At 53.1% G+C, this 17,126-nt stretch overlaps 1 protein-coding gene across 2 annotated transcripts in view; it reads right to left on the reverse strand.

Annotated features, from left to right (window-relative positions):
* IGF2BP1 (insulin like growth factor 2 mRNA binding protein 1) overlaps window positions 1-15,494 on the reverse strand; it is a 34,094-nt gene extending 18,600 nt beyond the window's left edge. For both annotated transcript variants that reach the window (XM_064174199.1, XM_064174198.1), the window contains exons 1-2: window positions 15,048-15,494; window positions 13,233-13,293 (exon numbers count right to left, since the gene is read on the reverse strand). In XM_064174199.1, coding sequence (XP_064030269.1) covers window positions 13,233-13,293; window positions 15,048-15,222 — 236 coding nt within the window. In that variant the 5' untranslated portion in view covers window positions 15,223-15,494. The remainder of the gene's footprint in view (window positions 1-13,232; window positions 13,294-15,047) is intronic.
* Between the last annotated feature and the right edge of the window lie 1,632 nt (window positions 15,495-17,126).

The following is a 17,126-nucleotide window of genomic DNA, read 5'->3' on the forward strand; positions in this document are numbered from 1 at the left end:
ACGAGCTCTGCCCTGAGCCTCCTCTGCTGCAGGCTGCACCCCCCCTGCTCTGCAGAGAGGTTGGACTGGATAAGCTTTGGAGGTCCCTTCCAGCCCCTAGCATTCTGTGATTCTGCCTGCCCTCAGATCCTGAATCTCCACAACGAAACAACTCCTCCAGGGCCACACAGTGGTGAAAAGCCTCCGTGGCCAAGGGTTGGGGCTCACCTGGGGCGACCTGAGCAAGGCAGGAGGAGTGAGTCCCATCTGTGCCTGTGCCAGAGCAAAGCCAGGGCTGCAGGGTGGCTGATGGGAAAGAGATTTGGGGGTGGAATAAAAGGAAGAGGAGGCTGAGAAAGGAATATGCAAATCTGAGTAATGACAAGATTAAAGCAGCAGCAGCAGGAAGAAAAGCAGAGAGAAAAGCAGCTCCATCCCACGAAGAGGAACGATCCAAGAGGCCACACCTGGGGAGAAGAGGCCAAGCCAGCAAAGGTATTTGGCTTCTTGTGGCTGGGAGGATGGAGGAGGGAGGTGGCCATGGGATTTGGGAGAAACACCTCAGCCACCTGAGGGTCTCACCCAGCCCCAGTGGCCTCGGTGTGTAGTTCTCTCTGGCAAGCCAGCCCGAGGTGATTAATCCTCTCCATCAATCACCTCAGCCACCAGAATTTGATCTTGGGCTAATAAATCTAATTGGTCTCTCCCCATCAGCTCCGTTGGAAGCTCAGGAGGCTCACACCCAATAATTGAGGAGATTTTTTGCCAGGAGGCTGCCAAGAATGAGCTGTCCATGAGCAGCCCTTTGGAGGCCTCAGAGCTCCTTCACAGAACCAGAGAATGGTAGAGCTTGGAAGGGACCTCTGGAGCTCAGCCAGCCCAGGAGCTACAACACAGATTGCACCTTCTGCACTGAGGTCCAGGGTGGAGACCTTTCTACCCTAACCCAGGACCCATGATGCCCTAACCCAGACCTGCCAGTCTGAGAGCAGTTTGGGTGGCAGAGGAGGGTCTCAGACCTCCTCCAGCCCGGGCTTGTGAGCAGCAGGCTTGCTCCCATCGTGCTGGGCACAAATCCCAGCCCAGATGCCAAAGAGAAGCTCCCAAAACTCCTTCCAGCCCTGGCACCAGCATCAGCGGCTGCAGGCAAGGATGTCACAGGGGGGCTGCAGCAGGTTTGGTGTCACAGACAGAGGCTGTGGCTGAGCCCACACTGCACTCTCCACTGAAACCAGCAGGTGAAGTCCAAATGCTTCTGGGAGAGGGGACAGAAGAAAAGAGCTCAGATGAGAAAGGTTTTTTTCCTCCTTCCCCTGAATTCCCAGCATAGATTTAGAACAGAAGAACCAAATCCTCCACCAAATCTGGTTGAAACCAGACTCAGCTTCTCCTGCACTTCCTCTGCAGACAGGTGAGGGCAAAGCAAAAACCTCTCTGAGCAAAAAGCCATCCTGCTTTTGCACCAAAGCCCAAGCCAAGAGACCTCCTCATGCACAGCACAGAGGCAGGGCAAAAGGTGCCAACAAACCCACCCTGGCCAGGCCCAGCTGGCACCCATGGAGCCCACACAGATCACAGAATCATTAAGGCTGGAAGAGACCTTTAAGACTGAGTCCAACTACATTGGCCACTAAAACTATATCCTGAAGAGCCACATCTACAGCTTCCTGATCATGTCTAGGGATGGGGACTCCACCACCTCCCTGGGCAGCAAAGAAATTGTTCCCAATATCCAACCCAAACCTCCCCTGGCACAACTTAAGCCCCCAGGGATCAGTGCTGGGCACAGACCTGCTCAATATCTTTATTGATGACCTGGAGCAGGGCATTGAGGCCAGTATCAGTCAGTTTGCAGCTGGCACCAAGCTAGGAGCAGCTGTGGAGCTGTTGGAGGGTAGCAGAGCCCTGCAGAGGGACCTGGGCAGGCTGCATGGGTGGGCAGAGGCCAAGGGTTGGAGACTGAAGAAGGCCAAGGGCAGGTTCTGCACTTTGGCCACAACAACCCCAAGCAGCACTGCAGGCTTCATCCCACTGGAGCTGGACCAGCAGCAGAGATGTAAAGTTTCCAGCTGGGGGAAGCCTTCCTCTGCTTGATAGATTTGGGTTGGGTTATTTTAATAAGAGAAGGAGAAGATTGAGGCTTGAGCAGGACAGGGCAGGAGCTGGGAAAGAGCTTTTCAACCCCTCTGCTGCTCATCTCATTACAGAGTAAAGACCAATGCCAAAGCAAAGCCATTTAAAGCTCACCACTGCCTTGGCAGTGGAAGGAACAGAAGGAACCTGACCCAGCAAACAATGCCCCAAATCAATTCAGCAAAACCATTAAGGAAATCCAGCACAAAGCCATGGCAATATCTGATCTGGATTTCTTCCCTAAGTGAATTCCACCCCCCAGACATGTTCATGCCCTTCTCTCCTGCCTGCTCCCAGCAAACATTCACATGGCCAAGCTTTACTGGGGCAAACCAGCAGCAGAAAGGAGCTTTGAGAGCTTCACTAAACAAATAGTTAGGGAAAGTGGATCTAAAAGTGGTGCTGGGCAAGAACCTGTGCCAGGCACACAGCTGGTGGGATAAAAGCTCACCAGGAGAAGCTCTTCAGCCAAATCACAGCTTTTTAAGTCACCAATATTGTCTTTTTCAACAGAACCACCTATAAATGTCACAGCCACTTTGCATCTCTGCCCTCAGCCAGTTGAGGTTTCAGATATCAGAGGAAATTCTCTCTCCTCCAGAGATCCTCCAGCCCAACCCCCCTGCCAAAGCAGCATCACCTGGGGCAGCTCACACACAAACACATCCAGATGGGTCCTGGAAGCCTCCAGAGAAGGAGGCTCCACAACCTCTCTGTGCTCCACCACCCTCAAAATGAAGTTTTTTCCTCATGTTGAGGTGGAGCTTCCTGGGTTGCAGTTTGTGCCCACTGCCCTTTGTCCTGTCACAGGACACCACTGATGAGAGCCTGGACCCTGCCTCTTGACACCCACCCCTCAGATATTTATAAGCAGCAATGAGACCCCCTCTCAGGCTGCTCACCACCAGGGCTCTCAGCCTGTCCTCATCACCCTGATGTTCCAGTCCCTTCATCATCCTCACAGCCTTCACTGGACAGTTCCTAGCAGATCTCTGTCCTCTTGATTTGGGGAGCACAGAAGTGGAGAGCAGAGTCCAGCTGTGGTCTCAACTTGTTGCATTATTGGTTCTGCTGTAACTGAACCCTAAAGACTAACCAATGACCACACAGAGTTCATCCAAAGTTGTGTGGTTTAGGCTCCAGTTCAGCACCTGCCACATTTCACCACCCAAGCAGCCCTGCTGACTTCACAAGGGTAGCTTCCCTCTTCCAAAGCACCTCCTGAAGGAGTCCCAGTGAACCCCAGCCTAAAAGCACAACCTCCAGAAGAGGCTCTTGGCTGCTCATGAAGTGACATCCCCAACACACAGCTCCCTAAAAGCTTGCAGAATCCCTCAAGGAGATGCTCAGATTGCAGTGGGTTGGAAGGGACCCTCAGAGGTCATCTTGCCAGGCCTCCCTGCACTGGGCACCTCCAACCAGATCAGAATGCCCAGGGCCACAGCAAGCCTGATCTTGGATGTCCCCAGGGATGGGGCCTCAACCACGTCCCTGGGCAACCTGCTCCAGGATTTCAACACTCTCATTGTGAAGAGCTTCCTCTGCAGCCACCCTAGAGCCACACACACCCACAGATGCTCTGTGTGTGCCATGCTGGCTACAGCATCTCCCTTCTCTCCAGCACCTCCTGGACCTCCTCCATCCTCCACCACAGACCTCTCAAAGCAGAGGGGACTGAAGGCACCAAGATCTCCAGGGACCAAGCAGTGACAAAGCACAGCCAAGCTCTGGCCTCTCTCTGACCTCAAGAACCATCCCCATCAGAGAACCAAGCAGGTTGGCAGAGAGCTCCAAGCTCATTCAGCACAGCCTAGCACCCAGCCCAGCACCCAGCCCTGCCCAACCAACCAGCCCATGGCACTCAGTGCCCCAGCCAGGCTTGGCTTCAACACCTCCAGCCATGGGCACTGCACCACCTCCCTGGGCAGCCCATGCCAGTGCCAATCACTCTCTCTGCCAACAACTTACTAACAACATCCAGCCTGACCCTGCCCTGCCACAGCTTGAGGCTGTGCCCTTGTTCTGATTTAGTTTGGAAGGGACCTTAAGGATCATCTATTTCCAACCCCTCTGCCATGGGCAGGGACACCTTCCACCAGAGCAGACAGCTGAAGGCTTCATCCAGCCTGGCCTTGAACACTTCCAGGGAGGGGGAATGCACCTCCAAAGCAGAGGATGAGTGTGGCTCATGAGCAAACACCAAAGCTGACCCCCTGAAGGCTCCTTCCCAGAACTACATCTTCAGCTCCTCAGGGCAGGAGGAGGGCAGCCAAAGCCAGACACACGGAGAGGATCTCTCAGAACTGCACCACATTAATGATGTAAAATTAAGGCAAAGGACACGAGGAGGAAGCTCAACCCAAGCCTACCCTGCTCCAGTTCCAAACCACTGCCCTTGCCCCAAGCCCTTCTGAGCAGTGCTTCACCATTTTCCTTTAGTCTTTGCTGATTCGCTCTGCTTGCTCATAAATACTTTGATGCCAGAGGGGTGGAACCACAGGAGGTGATAAAACACACATCCATGTCCTCACAGCAAAGAACATCCACATCTCATTACTCCCTGGAGTGACCAAATCTGGGACTAGATGAGCTTTGAGGTCCCTTCCAACCCAAACCGTTCCAGGAATCCACTTTGGGGCAGCAGCTGCCACTGTGGGAAGGTAGGAGCCAGGGTAGAGAGGAGAGGCTGGGAATGCTGCAGCCTCCTGGGGGTGGGCTGCTGGATCCAGACCTCAAAGAATAAGACAGAACCCCAAGCAGTCAGAGTTTTCAACCCATTTCCATGTTGGGTGCTGATTGCTTCTGGATAAAAATAAAGGAGTTTGGATGCTGAAAAGGATTGGGGAAGTCTGGCTCCAGCTGGGGGTGAAATTCTGAGAGCTGCTGTTATCATCATCATTATCACTACTACTACTGCTGCCACTATCACCACCACTGTCAACACCACCACCATTGCAGCATCTTCCCTTTTACTTAGCTCTGGATCCAAATTCTCCCATCTCTTTCCCACTCCAGCCTGGGAGGCAGCTCCTTGAGGATCTCTGATTTTAGCCTCATTTTAAAGAGAGAAAGAAAGAAATGGGGTGGGAGGTTGCAATTAAAAGGGAAAACTCCAGCAGGACCTTCACTGGAATCAAAACTTTCTCCTTTTGCTGCAAATCCACTTCCCTGGGCTCTCAAGTGCTGTTTACACAGGGCAATACCCCCGGACCGGGAGGGATTTGCATCTCGCCGTGCGCTGCGTGGAGCTCTGCCAGCTCCCAGCGCTTCCCCGGGCACGAAGCTGCTGCTGCTGCCGCTGGTGCTTTGAGGAGAGGTGGACTGCGTTCGGAGCACCTGAAACTCACACCTGGGGGCTTGTCCTTCCAAAATAAGGCGTGGGAGAACCTGGTTCTGTCAGGGATGCCCCCGTGGGTTAGGGATTTGGGGTTTTCGTGCGGCTGCTTTGCTCCCACCCGAGCAGACGATTACAGCAGCCAGAAAAGTGTGAAATTTCAGCTCCGACCACGCCAGGGCTCCCAAGCGTCAGTCACGACAAAATCAATGAGCCATTTCCTGAGGGGCTGGGAGGGCTCCGCCGAGGGGGACGCAGAGGACTTTCAGGTGTGGTTGTTTTCTCCCCCTCCCCAGCCCGACAGCGAGGCTGCGCTTTTCTCTTCTTCCCCATCGGGAGGTGGAAGTAGAGACAGGGATGCTCTCCTGCTGCCCTGGCACTGCCCTCCTGGCTGTTGCCATCCCATCCTCACTCCGAGCAGTGTCCTCCACTCCTGACCCCTCTTTCCCAGCCAGAACCTCTAATGTGCCCTGCTGCTCTTCAGGCTTTATTAGCTCCCCTGGGGAAGCTCCCGTGCCCGAGCGAGCTCCGCTCGAAGCAGTGGCATGGGGAGGATGAACGCTTCCAAAAAGCACTTCCCAACACACAGGTCACAGAGTGACAGCACCAGGCAGGCTGGCAAAGCCCCTCGGGATCACCAAGTCCAACCTAGAACCAGCTGCAGGACCCCAGCCCTGGTGAGACTCCCTCCAGACAGCCCCAACCGTTGTTAACTCTCTCCGGAGGAGGAATCTGAGCAGGTTGAAGCATGACTTTTTTTTTCCCCCCCTTCCTTTTAAATCAATATACTGAAAAGCACAAAGACAGCTCCAGCACCTTCAAGAGCTGAACTCTGGGCACCAGGCAGAACCCAGTGGGGATCTGATTTGCACTGCCCTTCGGGGAGTTACTCCAGCAGAGCAAGCACTCTGGTTTCCAGCAACCCAGCTTAGAACAACCTTGCATTAACTCCCCCACAGCTTCCCGGGGCACCAACCCTGGTACCAGAGGTGTAAAACCTCCAACCTGCTTCAGACCGAGACTCAGGGCAGGATTGGGGTGGGAAGGGACTTCCCCCGAAGTCACTTTGACCAACCCAAACGTTCCTCCAGCCCATGCCGGGATGTGAATCTTGACACTGCCCAGGCAGAACCTCTCACGGTTCACCAGAAAACACACCCGGATGGGGACGGGCAGAGAGAGGCACACTGAAGGCACAAGGAAAAACTTCCAGCTGAGATTCCTGCGATCCCCCCAGCTCCAAAAACTCCAGGACAAAAGCTGCAATGTTCAGGTAAAGCCCAGGAAAGTTGTTTGGGTTTATTCTGAGCTCGATTCCCCACGGAGCCTGCACAGTTACAGGTACCCGGGGAAGGCAGCTGGGATAAACCACCACACGCACCTCCAGGTGGACAAACTCCTCCACCGCGGCTCTGGGCTTCTCGTTTCCCACATTCCCGGGGAGCAAATGATTCCCTGACTGCCTCTTAAACGCTCCTCATGCCTCTCCCCGCAGCAGTTAAAGCCATCCCAAGGGGATGCAGGACAGTGCAGGACATCAACCCTGCCACTGCTGCACTTTTCTCCCACTTCTTTCCTCTCAATCTGTTTGCTTTGCCGGACAAGTACATCCCCACCACCACCACCACCTAGGTACTCTCTGCAGGACCCTTCCAGGGCATTTCCAAGCTTCAAACTGAACAGAACAAGAATTTCAAGGTGCACAAAAGGTTCAAAGCCATCGACCAGCAAGGAGTCAGGGTGAAGGGCAGACCTTGCAGACTCCTTCTGCCAGTTGCTCCCCACTAACCCCCTGTTTATCAGGGTGCAGCTGGCAGTTGGCAAACCCCTCCCAGCCACAAAGGCAGAGGAGCAGGCACCCTGTGCTCCTCAGAAATGGGGGATTCAGGAGCACACAGCCCCAGTCAAGTTTTTAAATGCCTCTGGGCACAGCAAAAGAGACTTTGCACCCAAAACTTTGGAAAAGCTTCTCTCTGGTGCAAAACAACCAAACCACCACAGCACAGCAGAGAAGTTTCTGCAACCTCTTTGAAAGGCTTTTTCTTTTCCTTCCCCCCAGAAGAAACTTGAGAAACTTGCAACCTTCAGGTTTTAGGCTCCTCATTTCCCCCCCACTCCCTCTTCTCCTTCCCAAAAATTAAAGAGGGAAGTAGAGACGACAGCATCCATCCCCTGGGCATATTCCCCTGCTTATCTGCTTTAGCTTCCCACTTCTCCCCGCTAAAACTGTGCTGTAAAATCTGTGACATCACTAAAAGGAGCAGAAAAGGAGCCCCAGCACCTTCCACCTGCAACAGTGAAGGCAGCTTCCACCCCAAAATTCCAGCAAATCTAGGAGGCAGTGGAAAAAACGAGTGGGAAAGGTGGGAAAAAAAACGAGTGGGAAAGGTGGGAAAAAAAACGAGTGGGAAAGGTGGAGGAGGAGCTGGCAAACCCCAGCAGGTAAAAAGGAGTTGGAGATGCTTCCTCCTACTCCAACTTGGTGCTGCAATCCCCATGGTCAACCTTGGGCTATCCCAAGCAGCCTGAATGCTCCCCCAAGCCCTCCCAGTGCCTCTGGAAAACATTAACATTGTTGGGGAATTGGGCAGGGGGGGGCAAAAAAAAAAAAATCACTTTTTGGGTTGTTTCTTTTCCTTTTTTTTTTTTTTTTTTGGGTGGTTGTGTTGTTGAACTCTGCAAGGTCTCCACTTTCAAAGGCAGTACTTTAACCCCTACCTCCCCCCAGCCCTATCTCTGTTTGCTTGGGGAGGGAGAAGGCAACTTAAAAGGCAAAAGAGAGAAACAAACCCAAGGAGAAGTGGATTCAGCCCCAACCATTTCCACTGAGGTTCGTTTGGGAATTCGATTTCTTTTCTCCTGGGTACTAAACCAACTCAGCAAAGCTCTTAAAGGGCATCTCCAAGGGATGAGCTCCACTTTCTACAAGCTCTAAACTTGAAGCTGACAATGAAAATCCAACTTTTCTGGGGGGGTATTTGCCACTTCAAGCTCCTAAATAGGAAGGGGCAACAAAAATGTTTCTTTTTTCAGGCTTTTAATTGGTAAATATATTAGATTCCTTCTATTTTTTTTCCTCTTTCCTCCTGTTAAAATTGATTCAATTGTTTCCAGGTCGATTAAATGATCTCCCTGTTAAACCTCACAGATAAAACTTACTGACAAATTATTAATGTCTGATTTAATGACAGATTATTCCTAGGTTGGTTGAGGGATTTTCCCCCCCCTCCTCCTCCTCCCTCCCTGGAAATCATCAAAATATATTAATTCCCAAACGATTCCAGCTCCCAGAGGTGTAAAACCAGTAGCAGAGCTCTCAGCTCAGAGCTGGGGGGGCTCAGAGAATTAAATCAACGAAAGGCTTGAAGTTTATTGCCCTTTTTGGTGCAGGCAGCTCTCAACTCACAGCTTGGGGTGGGGCTCAGAGAATTAAAGCAACGAAAGGCTTGAAGTTTATTGCCCTTTTTGGTGACCAAATAAATTAGCAACAAACCAAATCCCCTTAAACTCCTCAGGAAAAGAAAATTTATTCACCCTCCCTCCCCATTTTCCAGCCCTGCTCTAAACGAGGGTGTTGCTCATTTCGTTTTGCTGAGATAAACTCCTCAGCCAGACCTGTTTGAAAGGGGAGGAGAATGGGCTTAAAAGTGGCTTAAAAGCAAATTTTTGCCTCAGCATTTAAGGAAAAGATTTTGGATTCCACGGGGGGGGGAGGAAATTAAATTAGCAAAGATACTTATTTAATTTCACTTTTTCAGAGGCTCCAAACATCAGGAGAGGGAAGAAGGGGGGGAAAAGGAACATTTTGTGTTTAGAAGTGACAATGAAATCAATCACACTCAGCCTTCCCCTCATTTTGGTCAAGATTTCGTTGCAAACAATTAATTGGAGGCTTCTGAGTGGGCAAAAAAGAACATTCTGCCCCGTGCAAAAACAAAGGCTGGGGTAAAAAACGAACCAACAAAAGCCAGGGTGAGGGTCACAGATTGGCTGCAGTTGGAAGGGACGTTAAAGATCATCGAGTCCCCAAGATTGCTCCATCCATTTCCAGGCGCTCACTCTAAATGCCCACAGCATTAACGGCGTTTGCTAAGTGTCACCTCCGCTCCCGAGCACGCAGACCCCCACCCAAACCTACAAGCTGCTTGGAACTGACCTCGACTTAAAGCCTCCCTTTCAGTCGAGAGTCTACAGGGCTGTTATCAACCCAAGGCGCTCTCTTCCCCCTCCCCTTTCCCCTACCACCACCACGCCAATGACTTGGTTTCATTCTCTCTGCTCGACTCACTTCCACATTCCTCATATTTGGAATGTCTGCTTGATGGATTCACTTTTTTTTTTCGCCCCCTTCACCCCTCCCTCTCTCTTCATTCATTCATTCTTTCGACTCCAGGCTTTTCAGCTTCTCACTTCCAACCCCCCTCCCCAAACCAGCCTTTACTCTTCAGTGGGGAAAACTGAATCATTCTTATTTCTCCCCCCCAAAATCAAATCTCTTTTTTTTTTTGAACCTTCTGCAAAATAAACCACACAATAATTTCCTTTTTTTCTCCCCTTCCCTTAAATCCTCTTTAACTTTCCCCAAGTTTTCCTCCCAAAAGCTAAAGACAAAACCCAACCCCCAAACACCAACCGACAAAACACAAACCAAACCCAAACGAACCTCAGAACTCTGTGGCTTGGTCCTTATTTTCTGTCTCTTCAGCTAAAGCATCTTTCTCAGCAGCGATTTTTGCTTCCTAAGCCTCCACACCTCCGAAGGAACTCGGTTAAAATGGTTCCCCCTTCATCATTAACATAATTCGCAGCTTTAAAAGTGCGAGGTGGAAAGAATTGCTCTAATTAAACAACTCTCAACCGGTTGATCCTTTCTAAGGGGATCTCCACGCAGCAGCCACACACCAGTGGCTCTTTTTGGTGCCGCATTGCCCACAAGCAGCATCTTCATTTTTGTTTTGGGGGGTGGGGTGGATGTTGTTGTTTTAATTCATTTCTGATCGTTTTAGCTCCAGGAGAGATTTCAAAGCAGAAAAAAAAAGAAAAAATAAAGATTTCTTTCCAGCTTGGCCAAATTCAGATCTAAAACCAACCCAAATCGCTTTTTTTTCTTGACCCTTTCCTTATTTCCACACAAGCAAAAAAAGAAGCTCTAAAACCAACCAAACAAAATCAACTTGAGGAGATTTGCTATTTATTTTTTTACTTTCAGAATTCAGCTGGAAAGCAGCACCAAAGCTCCTGAGTTGTTTTCCCACATTTTTAAAGGGGAAAAAAAAAGAAGAAGAAGATTTGCTCTCAGGTCTGGGGCGGAGGTGGAGGGAGGGAGGGAGGGGAGGGGGAGATTGTTAGATCCCACCAAACCCATCGGATTTTGTCCTCCCTGCTCACACTTAATTAACCATTTCCTGCTCTATGAGGCTTTAAAAACTGGAAAATCCAGTCTTAAAAACAAGCAGAAAGGGAAGAAAAAGAAGAAGGAGGAGGAAAAGACAATAAATAAAAGAAATCCACACACCCCAAACATTAAATTGCCTTTGAAGCAGTCCCCTTCCCTCATCACCTCAGCCCTTACTCAGGCTTGGAAAGAGAAGGGGAGGACCCCCCAAAAAAATCCACCAAACAATCTCCACCCCCCCAAAAAAAAGGAGTTCATTGGAGACGAACAACCTGCCAAGCTTCCCGAGAGCTGCCAAGAAAGTCGCCTTTTTTCCCACTCAGAAACACAAAACTACTTCCCCAAAGCGAGACAAAGTAACCGCGGCTGCAGCACCCCCTGGGGACCCCCCCCCCAAAAAAACAACCAAACCCTGCCCCAGCGAACGCAGCTCCTATCGCTTTAAACACAGCGCCCAGAGAGAGGGGGAGGGGAAGAGCTCATTTTAACCCCTCCACCACCATCCCCCCCCCTCAAAAGGGGTTTAACAGCTAAATGCAGGGCAGAGCATGTTTGCAGATCGGGAGGAATGCAAAGCAATCTTCCTTCCACCTATTGTAAAGTTTTCCACACGCCACCCCCTTCCCACTCCCAGCAGTTCTTTGAAGCAGAAAAATTCCCATTTTTAGTGAATTTCGGGGGGGGGGGGGAGGTTGAGATGTGCTCTTCCCTCCTCCCCCCCCCCACCTCCAGCTTATTATTGCTTATCCAGCAGCAAAATTAAAGGCTAAAGAAGCAAGGGGAGGGGATGGAGTAGAGTTGAGTGCTATTTTGTCCCCTTTCATAGGGCTCTTCCACCAACACCCCCTCACTGATAACCAAGCAGCAGCCCTGGCATGAGCGTTTATTGATCACCCTGCCACGAGGTGCTCAAACTAATTAGCAGCGGTCGTAATAACACCAAATACTGGCTAGGAAACGATGAAATGGGTTTGGGTTGTGCCTCCAGGCTCAAGCCCTGCAGCCCACCCTGCCAGAAGAGCCAAGCCTGCGAGGTTCGGCAGCACCACCACACCCCCGCCCGCCTCAAAAGCCGAGCCAAGGAGGCAACCCCAAACCGAGCTCCAAACCCGCAGTCTGAGGAAGGGATTGGCCAAGTGATGAAGGAACTGGAAGAGTTGGAGGAGGAAGAGTTGGCTTCACCTCCCTCCTCCTCCTCGCCCAGGCGTTGAAGTAAGAGCCTCATCACGTGGCCGATGCGGGTTTGGGGCTGCTCGATCCAACGTGGACCGTTTAGGGTTGGGATTTAACTTGCCCTAGGCCCAAGTGGCCTCTTCTTGAGGTGGGGGAATGGGAAGGGATAGGGTGGGTGGGTCCCTGGAGACAGGAAAATTCGACAGCAACTAATTCTTTACGTCGCCTGAGCCGCACAGGAGAGAGGCTTGGGGACAGCAGTGGCCAAGGGCTGCTCCAGCATCCTGCTCGCCGGCACAACAACAACAACAACAAAGGGCCAAGAGGACGGAGAGGGCTGGGCAAGGCTGGGGGCAGTGGGTGAAGCTTTTTGGCAGCTAGATGGAAACGCCGGGGTGGGGGGAGGGGAATGGAATAAAGAGAAGGAAAATAATAACATAAATCTAAACCTCACCGGTTTCATCCCAACATAAAAGTTGCCCCTGGGTAGGAGGTGGTAGCAGGGCAGCAGCCAGGGCTCAGCCGGGTTTTAAATCCCACCCTGGCACGGCACGGAGAGCCCAACCCCACTTCGGGTTGGATGGGTAGGGTCGGTTTGGGTTCTTTTCCCCCCCCCCTCCTTTCTTTAAACCTTTCCCCATCAAATCGCAATCAATTTCACTTTTACTTTGGCCAACTTTAATTTTGGCAAACAAAAGATTTCCTCCACCCCCTCCAGCTCACGGCAGAGGAACCCGAGCGGAGAAATCCCTCCAGTGGCACAAGTCTGGAAATCCCAAGCCCAAAAAGAGAGAACAAAACCACCCCAAGCATCCATCACCTTGGGGCAGGCTGCTGGCTAATTGTTGAATTGATTCCTCCTTTTTTTTTGGGGGGGTGGGGGGGGAGTGGAAAGAAAGAAGGAAGAGGAAGAAAAAATAAAGCCCCGAACTTAATCGCACAGAAAGTTTTCTCTTTCAAACCAACAGAAATCAAATGCTGAGCCTCAAAATCCATCTCTCACCTCCCCGAGGGGTGGGAAGGGGAAAGCGCAGCGAACACCAAAATCAACACCATCATCTCCCTATTTTACAGGCAGCATTTTTGGGGGGGGGGGGTGTGATTTTTTTTTTCGCCTCTTTCAACCTTCGTTTGGTTCATGTTTGTTTTTTTTTTTCCCCCTCCTGCCAAAGAGCAATTTTCAATAGCAAACTAACCCGAAGCAATTAAAAACATTACCTTTGCTTTTTGGGCACCGAGTGTTCGATCTCGAGCTGTTTGCCGTGGAGCTCCACTTTCCCTGGTGGAGGACGAAGCGAAAACAAACCCAAACAAAACACAAAACAACAGACCTCAAATGTGGCTGTTTCTTAACTCAGTATCTGGGTGGGGTGAGGTGGTGCAGCAAACTCCAGACAACATCACGTGCGAGCGCCCAATTTACGCCGAATTCCGACCAACTCCACGCAAATCCATTTTTCCAATCGCCCTTTCCCCCCCCTCCCCACCTCCTTCCCTCCTAATTTTGTGTTTTGGTCGCAAGTGCATTTTTAATTCGAAGTCTTCCCTCTGCCTTCAACTGGGAAGCTGTTGGGAGGGAGTGGTGAGTTGGAGCTGCCTTGTGGACAATGTTCCTTAGGAATATTTAATTCCTTAGTTCATCCTTGCTTTGGAGAGCAGGAAAATAAGGAATAAGGTTTGGAAACCACCACCCCCCCACCACCACCACCCCTCCCATGTATTTTTTCTTCCCCCCTCTCGCCTTTATCTAATTTCGTCTTGTTTAAACCCTACAAAAAGTCCTGGCGAAGGGGAAAAGGGGGAGGGGGGGAGAAGAGATCTTCTTCCCCCCACCCTCAAAAAGGCTCCAAAATTCCAATTCCATGGCAGAAATTAATTTCTCTTTGAAAATGGAGTGGGTTGGGTTTGTTTTTCCCTTGCTGTTGGGTGATGATGATGATGCTGAGTTATTTTTTATTATTATTTGTATTTTTTAATGGAGGAGGAGGAGGGAAAAAGCCCAGCGGGAAGAGCCCAAGCTTGGAGAGGAGGAAAGGAGTGAGGAAGGGGGCGGAGGGGGGGCGGGGGGGGGAGTATATATAAAATAATTAAATAAAACAACACCCAAATCGTTCCAAATTCAACTCATTTCCCAATCCTCAGCCTGCCGGGGAGGTTTTTTTCCTCCCTCCCCTGCGAGCAGCATGGCGACCTTCGCGCTACTCCCCCACATCACATGCCCCAGGAAACCCAGTTTCAAATCAAAATGGCCAAAGTCCCAACCCACCCACCCGGGACCACGACGGGACCCACCCCCCACCCCCCCCCCACCACCCCAAAGCCCACCGGGCCAGCCGCTCCGGGGGCTGCATGAGGTGAAGGGGGTAGGAGACACCTCACTTTTTAGCCCCTCGATGTTCTGTGCCTTTTTGTGTGGGGGGGGGGGGAGAGGAGGAAGAAGAGGGGGTCCAGCCCACGCCGCTTGCTGCGAACCCCGACGGGGCGCAACGGGGAGCGCTGAGCTTTAATTTTTTGGGGAGGTCGGCTCGGGAGGGGTAGCTTCGCGAAGGGGTCCGGAGTTTTGTGGGGTGGGGGAGAGGAGGATTAAAAGGGGAAGATGAAGGAGGGAAGAGGAAGATGAAGGAGAAGAGGGAAGGGAAGAGAGCGCTGAGTTTTTATGGGGGGTGGGGGCTGTAGCGGGGAGTTAAGCCTCGAGTGGCCGGGTCCGGAGATTTGTGGGGTGGGGGAGAGGAGGACAGAGGAGAGGAGGATGCAGGAAGAGAGGAAGGGAAGACAGCGCTGAGTTTTTAGGGGGCGTGTAGGGAATTAAGCCTTAGCAGGGGTGCGGAGCTTTGTGAGGAGGGGGAAAGGAAGATGAAGGGAAGGAAAGGCAGGGGAGACAGCGCTGAGTTTCCTAGGGGGGGTTGTGTGTGGGGTGGGGGTGCTTAAACCCCGAAAGGGAGGTCCGGAGCTTTATGGGGAAGGGGAGAAGAGGAGGAAGGAGGGGAGAGGAGGATGAAAGAGGGGAGAGGAAGAGGAGATAACGGCGCTTACCCGAAAAAGTTTCGATGGCTTTCATGGCCCACTGCTCGTCGGGGCAATCCACAAAGGCATAGCCGGACTTGACCAGGAACTGCCCGCTGAAGGAGATCTTGTGATCGTTGAAGACTTTCTCCAAGTCGGCTGGAGTCACATTCTCGTTTAGGTTCCCGATGTAAAGCTTGTTCATGGTGGCGGTGGCGGGAGGCGGCGACGGCGGCAGCAGCGGCGGCGACGACGGCGGCAGCGGGAGGGAGGCGGCGGCAGGGACACGCCGGGGCTCGGAGCACGGCGCTGGCGGTGGCGGCTGCTGCTGCTGCTCCTCCCGGGGGGGCTCCACCGTGTAGCCCTCACCCTGCCGCCCCCTCGGCCAGGCTTGGGGAGGGGGTTAAGTATTTGGGGGTAGGGAGGTCGTCTTCTTTCTTTGCCCCCTTTTTTGTTGGTTGTTGTTGTTTTTTTGGAGGGGGGGGGTGGGAGATTTTCTTCTTTTCGCAGCGTTTTTGCGCCGTGGGGAGGGGGGCGGCGGCTGGAGGAGGGGAAGGGGGAAAAAAAAGGGAAGGGGAAAAGGGGTGGGGGGTAGGGAGGGGGAGATTCTTAAGGGGAGGGGTGGCTCCGGTGGGGCGGTGGTGGAGGGTAGGGCGGTGGTGCTGGTTTGGGGAAGGGGTTGTTGGGTGGGGGTGGGGGGAGGGTGAGGGGGAAGTGGGGGCGCCCCAAGCCCTCGGAGTGGCCCTGAAGTGTCACCGGACGGCTGCGGCCAGTCGGGCACCGCCTCTAAATAAAACCGACCTGGAAAAAGGAGTGAAAATGTTTGCGGGAGGAAGCCACGTGGTGATGCGGGAGGGCCCAGCCCCCCGGGGGGGAGGGGCCGATGAGAGGATGGAGGGGGGGGGTGGGGGCGGGTGGGTGTGTATGGTGTGCGTGGGGGAGGTGTGTGTGGGGGAGGAGGGGGCTGTGGCTGCCACTTAATTATTTATTTTCATTTAAATACGGCGGTACCTCCGCGCACCGCCGCCGCCCCCCCGCCCCTCCAGCCCAGCTGTGTCCCACCCCCCACCTTGTCCCGGGTGGGTGCGTGTCGTGTGTGTGTGTGTGTGTGTGTGTGTGTGTGTGTGTGTGTGTGTCCCAGTTTTAACTCCACACCCACCATCACCATCACACGCACACACACACACCCACCCCCCCCTCCTTCGCCCATCCCCGTCCCGTCGGAGGCACTTTCCCATCTGCTGCGGCCCCCCGCCCCCACCGTGCCCCTCCCCCCCAACCTCTCCCCTCCCCCCACGTACTCCCCCCCCCTCTTTTTCCCCCGGTGCCTCAATGGGATTTTTTTTCCCCTGGGTGTAAAAAAACTTCAGCATCAAAGGGGCCGAGAGGTCCCCTGGCGCCAGGGGATTGGGGATGGATGGATGGATGGATGGATAAGCGGGGGGGGGGTGAGGAAGGGACACCGACCCACCCACCCCATCCCCCGCCCTGGAGCTGACCCAGTCCGACGGGGTGTTTGGGGGAGTCCTGTTCCCCCCCTAGGAGGGGGCATTGTCCCCGGCATTGTTTTAAGCCCTTGATGTGCAGCCCCGCGGAAGCCTTCGAGGAAGGGTGTGGGGAGGTGGTGGAATTGGGGGGGGGCTTAGCCCTCCCATCACAGAAGGGCCCCATGGTGGAGAAGGGTAGCCCACCGACGGGGCTGGGCTGGGAAAGAGACCTAGGGCGGGAAGCGGGGTGCGTGGGGGGGATGTGGACGCCCCGTCGGCAAAGCATGGATAACCTCCCCCCCGCCCTCCCTTTCCTCTTCCCCGCCTGCCTTTTCTGGAGGCTTTTATTTTTAGGCTCACGATGGGTTGAAAATAGCAGCGAACCCCCCCCCAGCCCCCTCCCCGCCACCTAAACACCCGCCCCTATTCACCCACCCCCTCCACCACCGCCTTCCTGCCTCCCCGACGGGGCGGGCGGGGAAAGCTCCGGTGAGCCGGGGGCTCAGGGCGGGATGTTGCCGATAGGGGAGGGGCGGCTGTGGTGTCGTGTGTCGTAGTGTGTGTGTGTCCCCCCCCCCTTCCTCATCACCCTCCTCTTCCTCTTCGCTCATCCCCATCCCTC

The sequence above is a fragment of the Pogoniulus pusillus genome, chromosome 40, assembly GCF_015220805.1.
Source record: "Pogoniulus pusillus isolate bPogPus1 chromosome 40, bPogPus1.pri, whole genome shotgun sequence".
NCBI lineage: Eukaryota > Metazoa > Chordata > Aves > Piciformes > Lybiidae > Pogoniulus > Pogoniulus pusillus.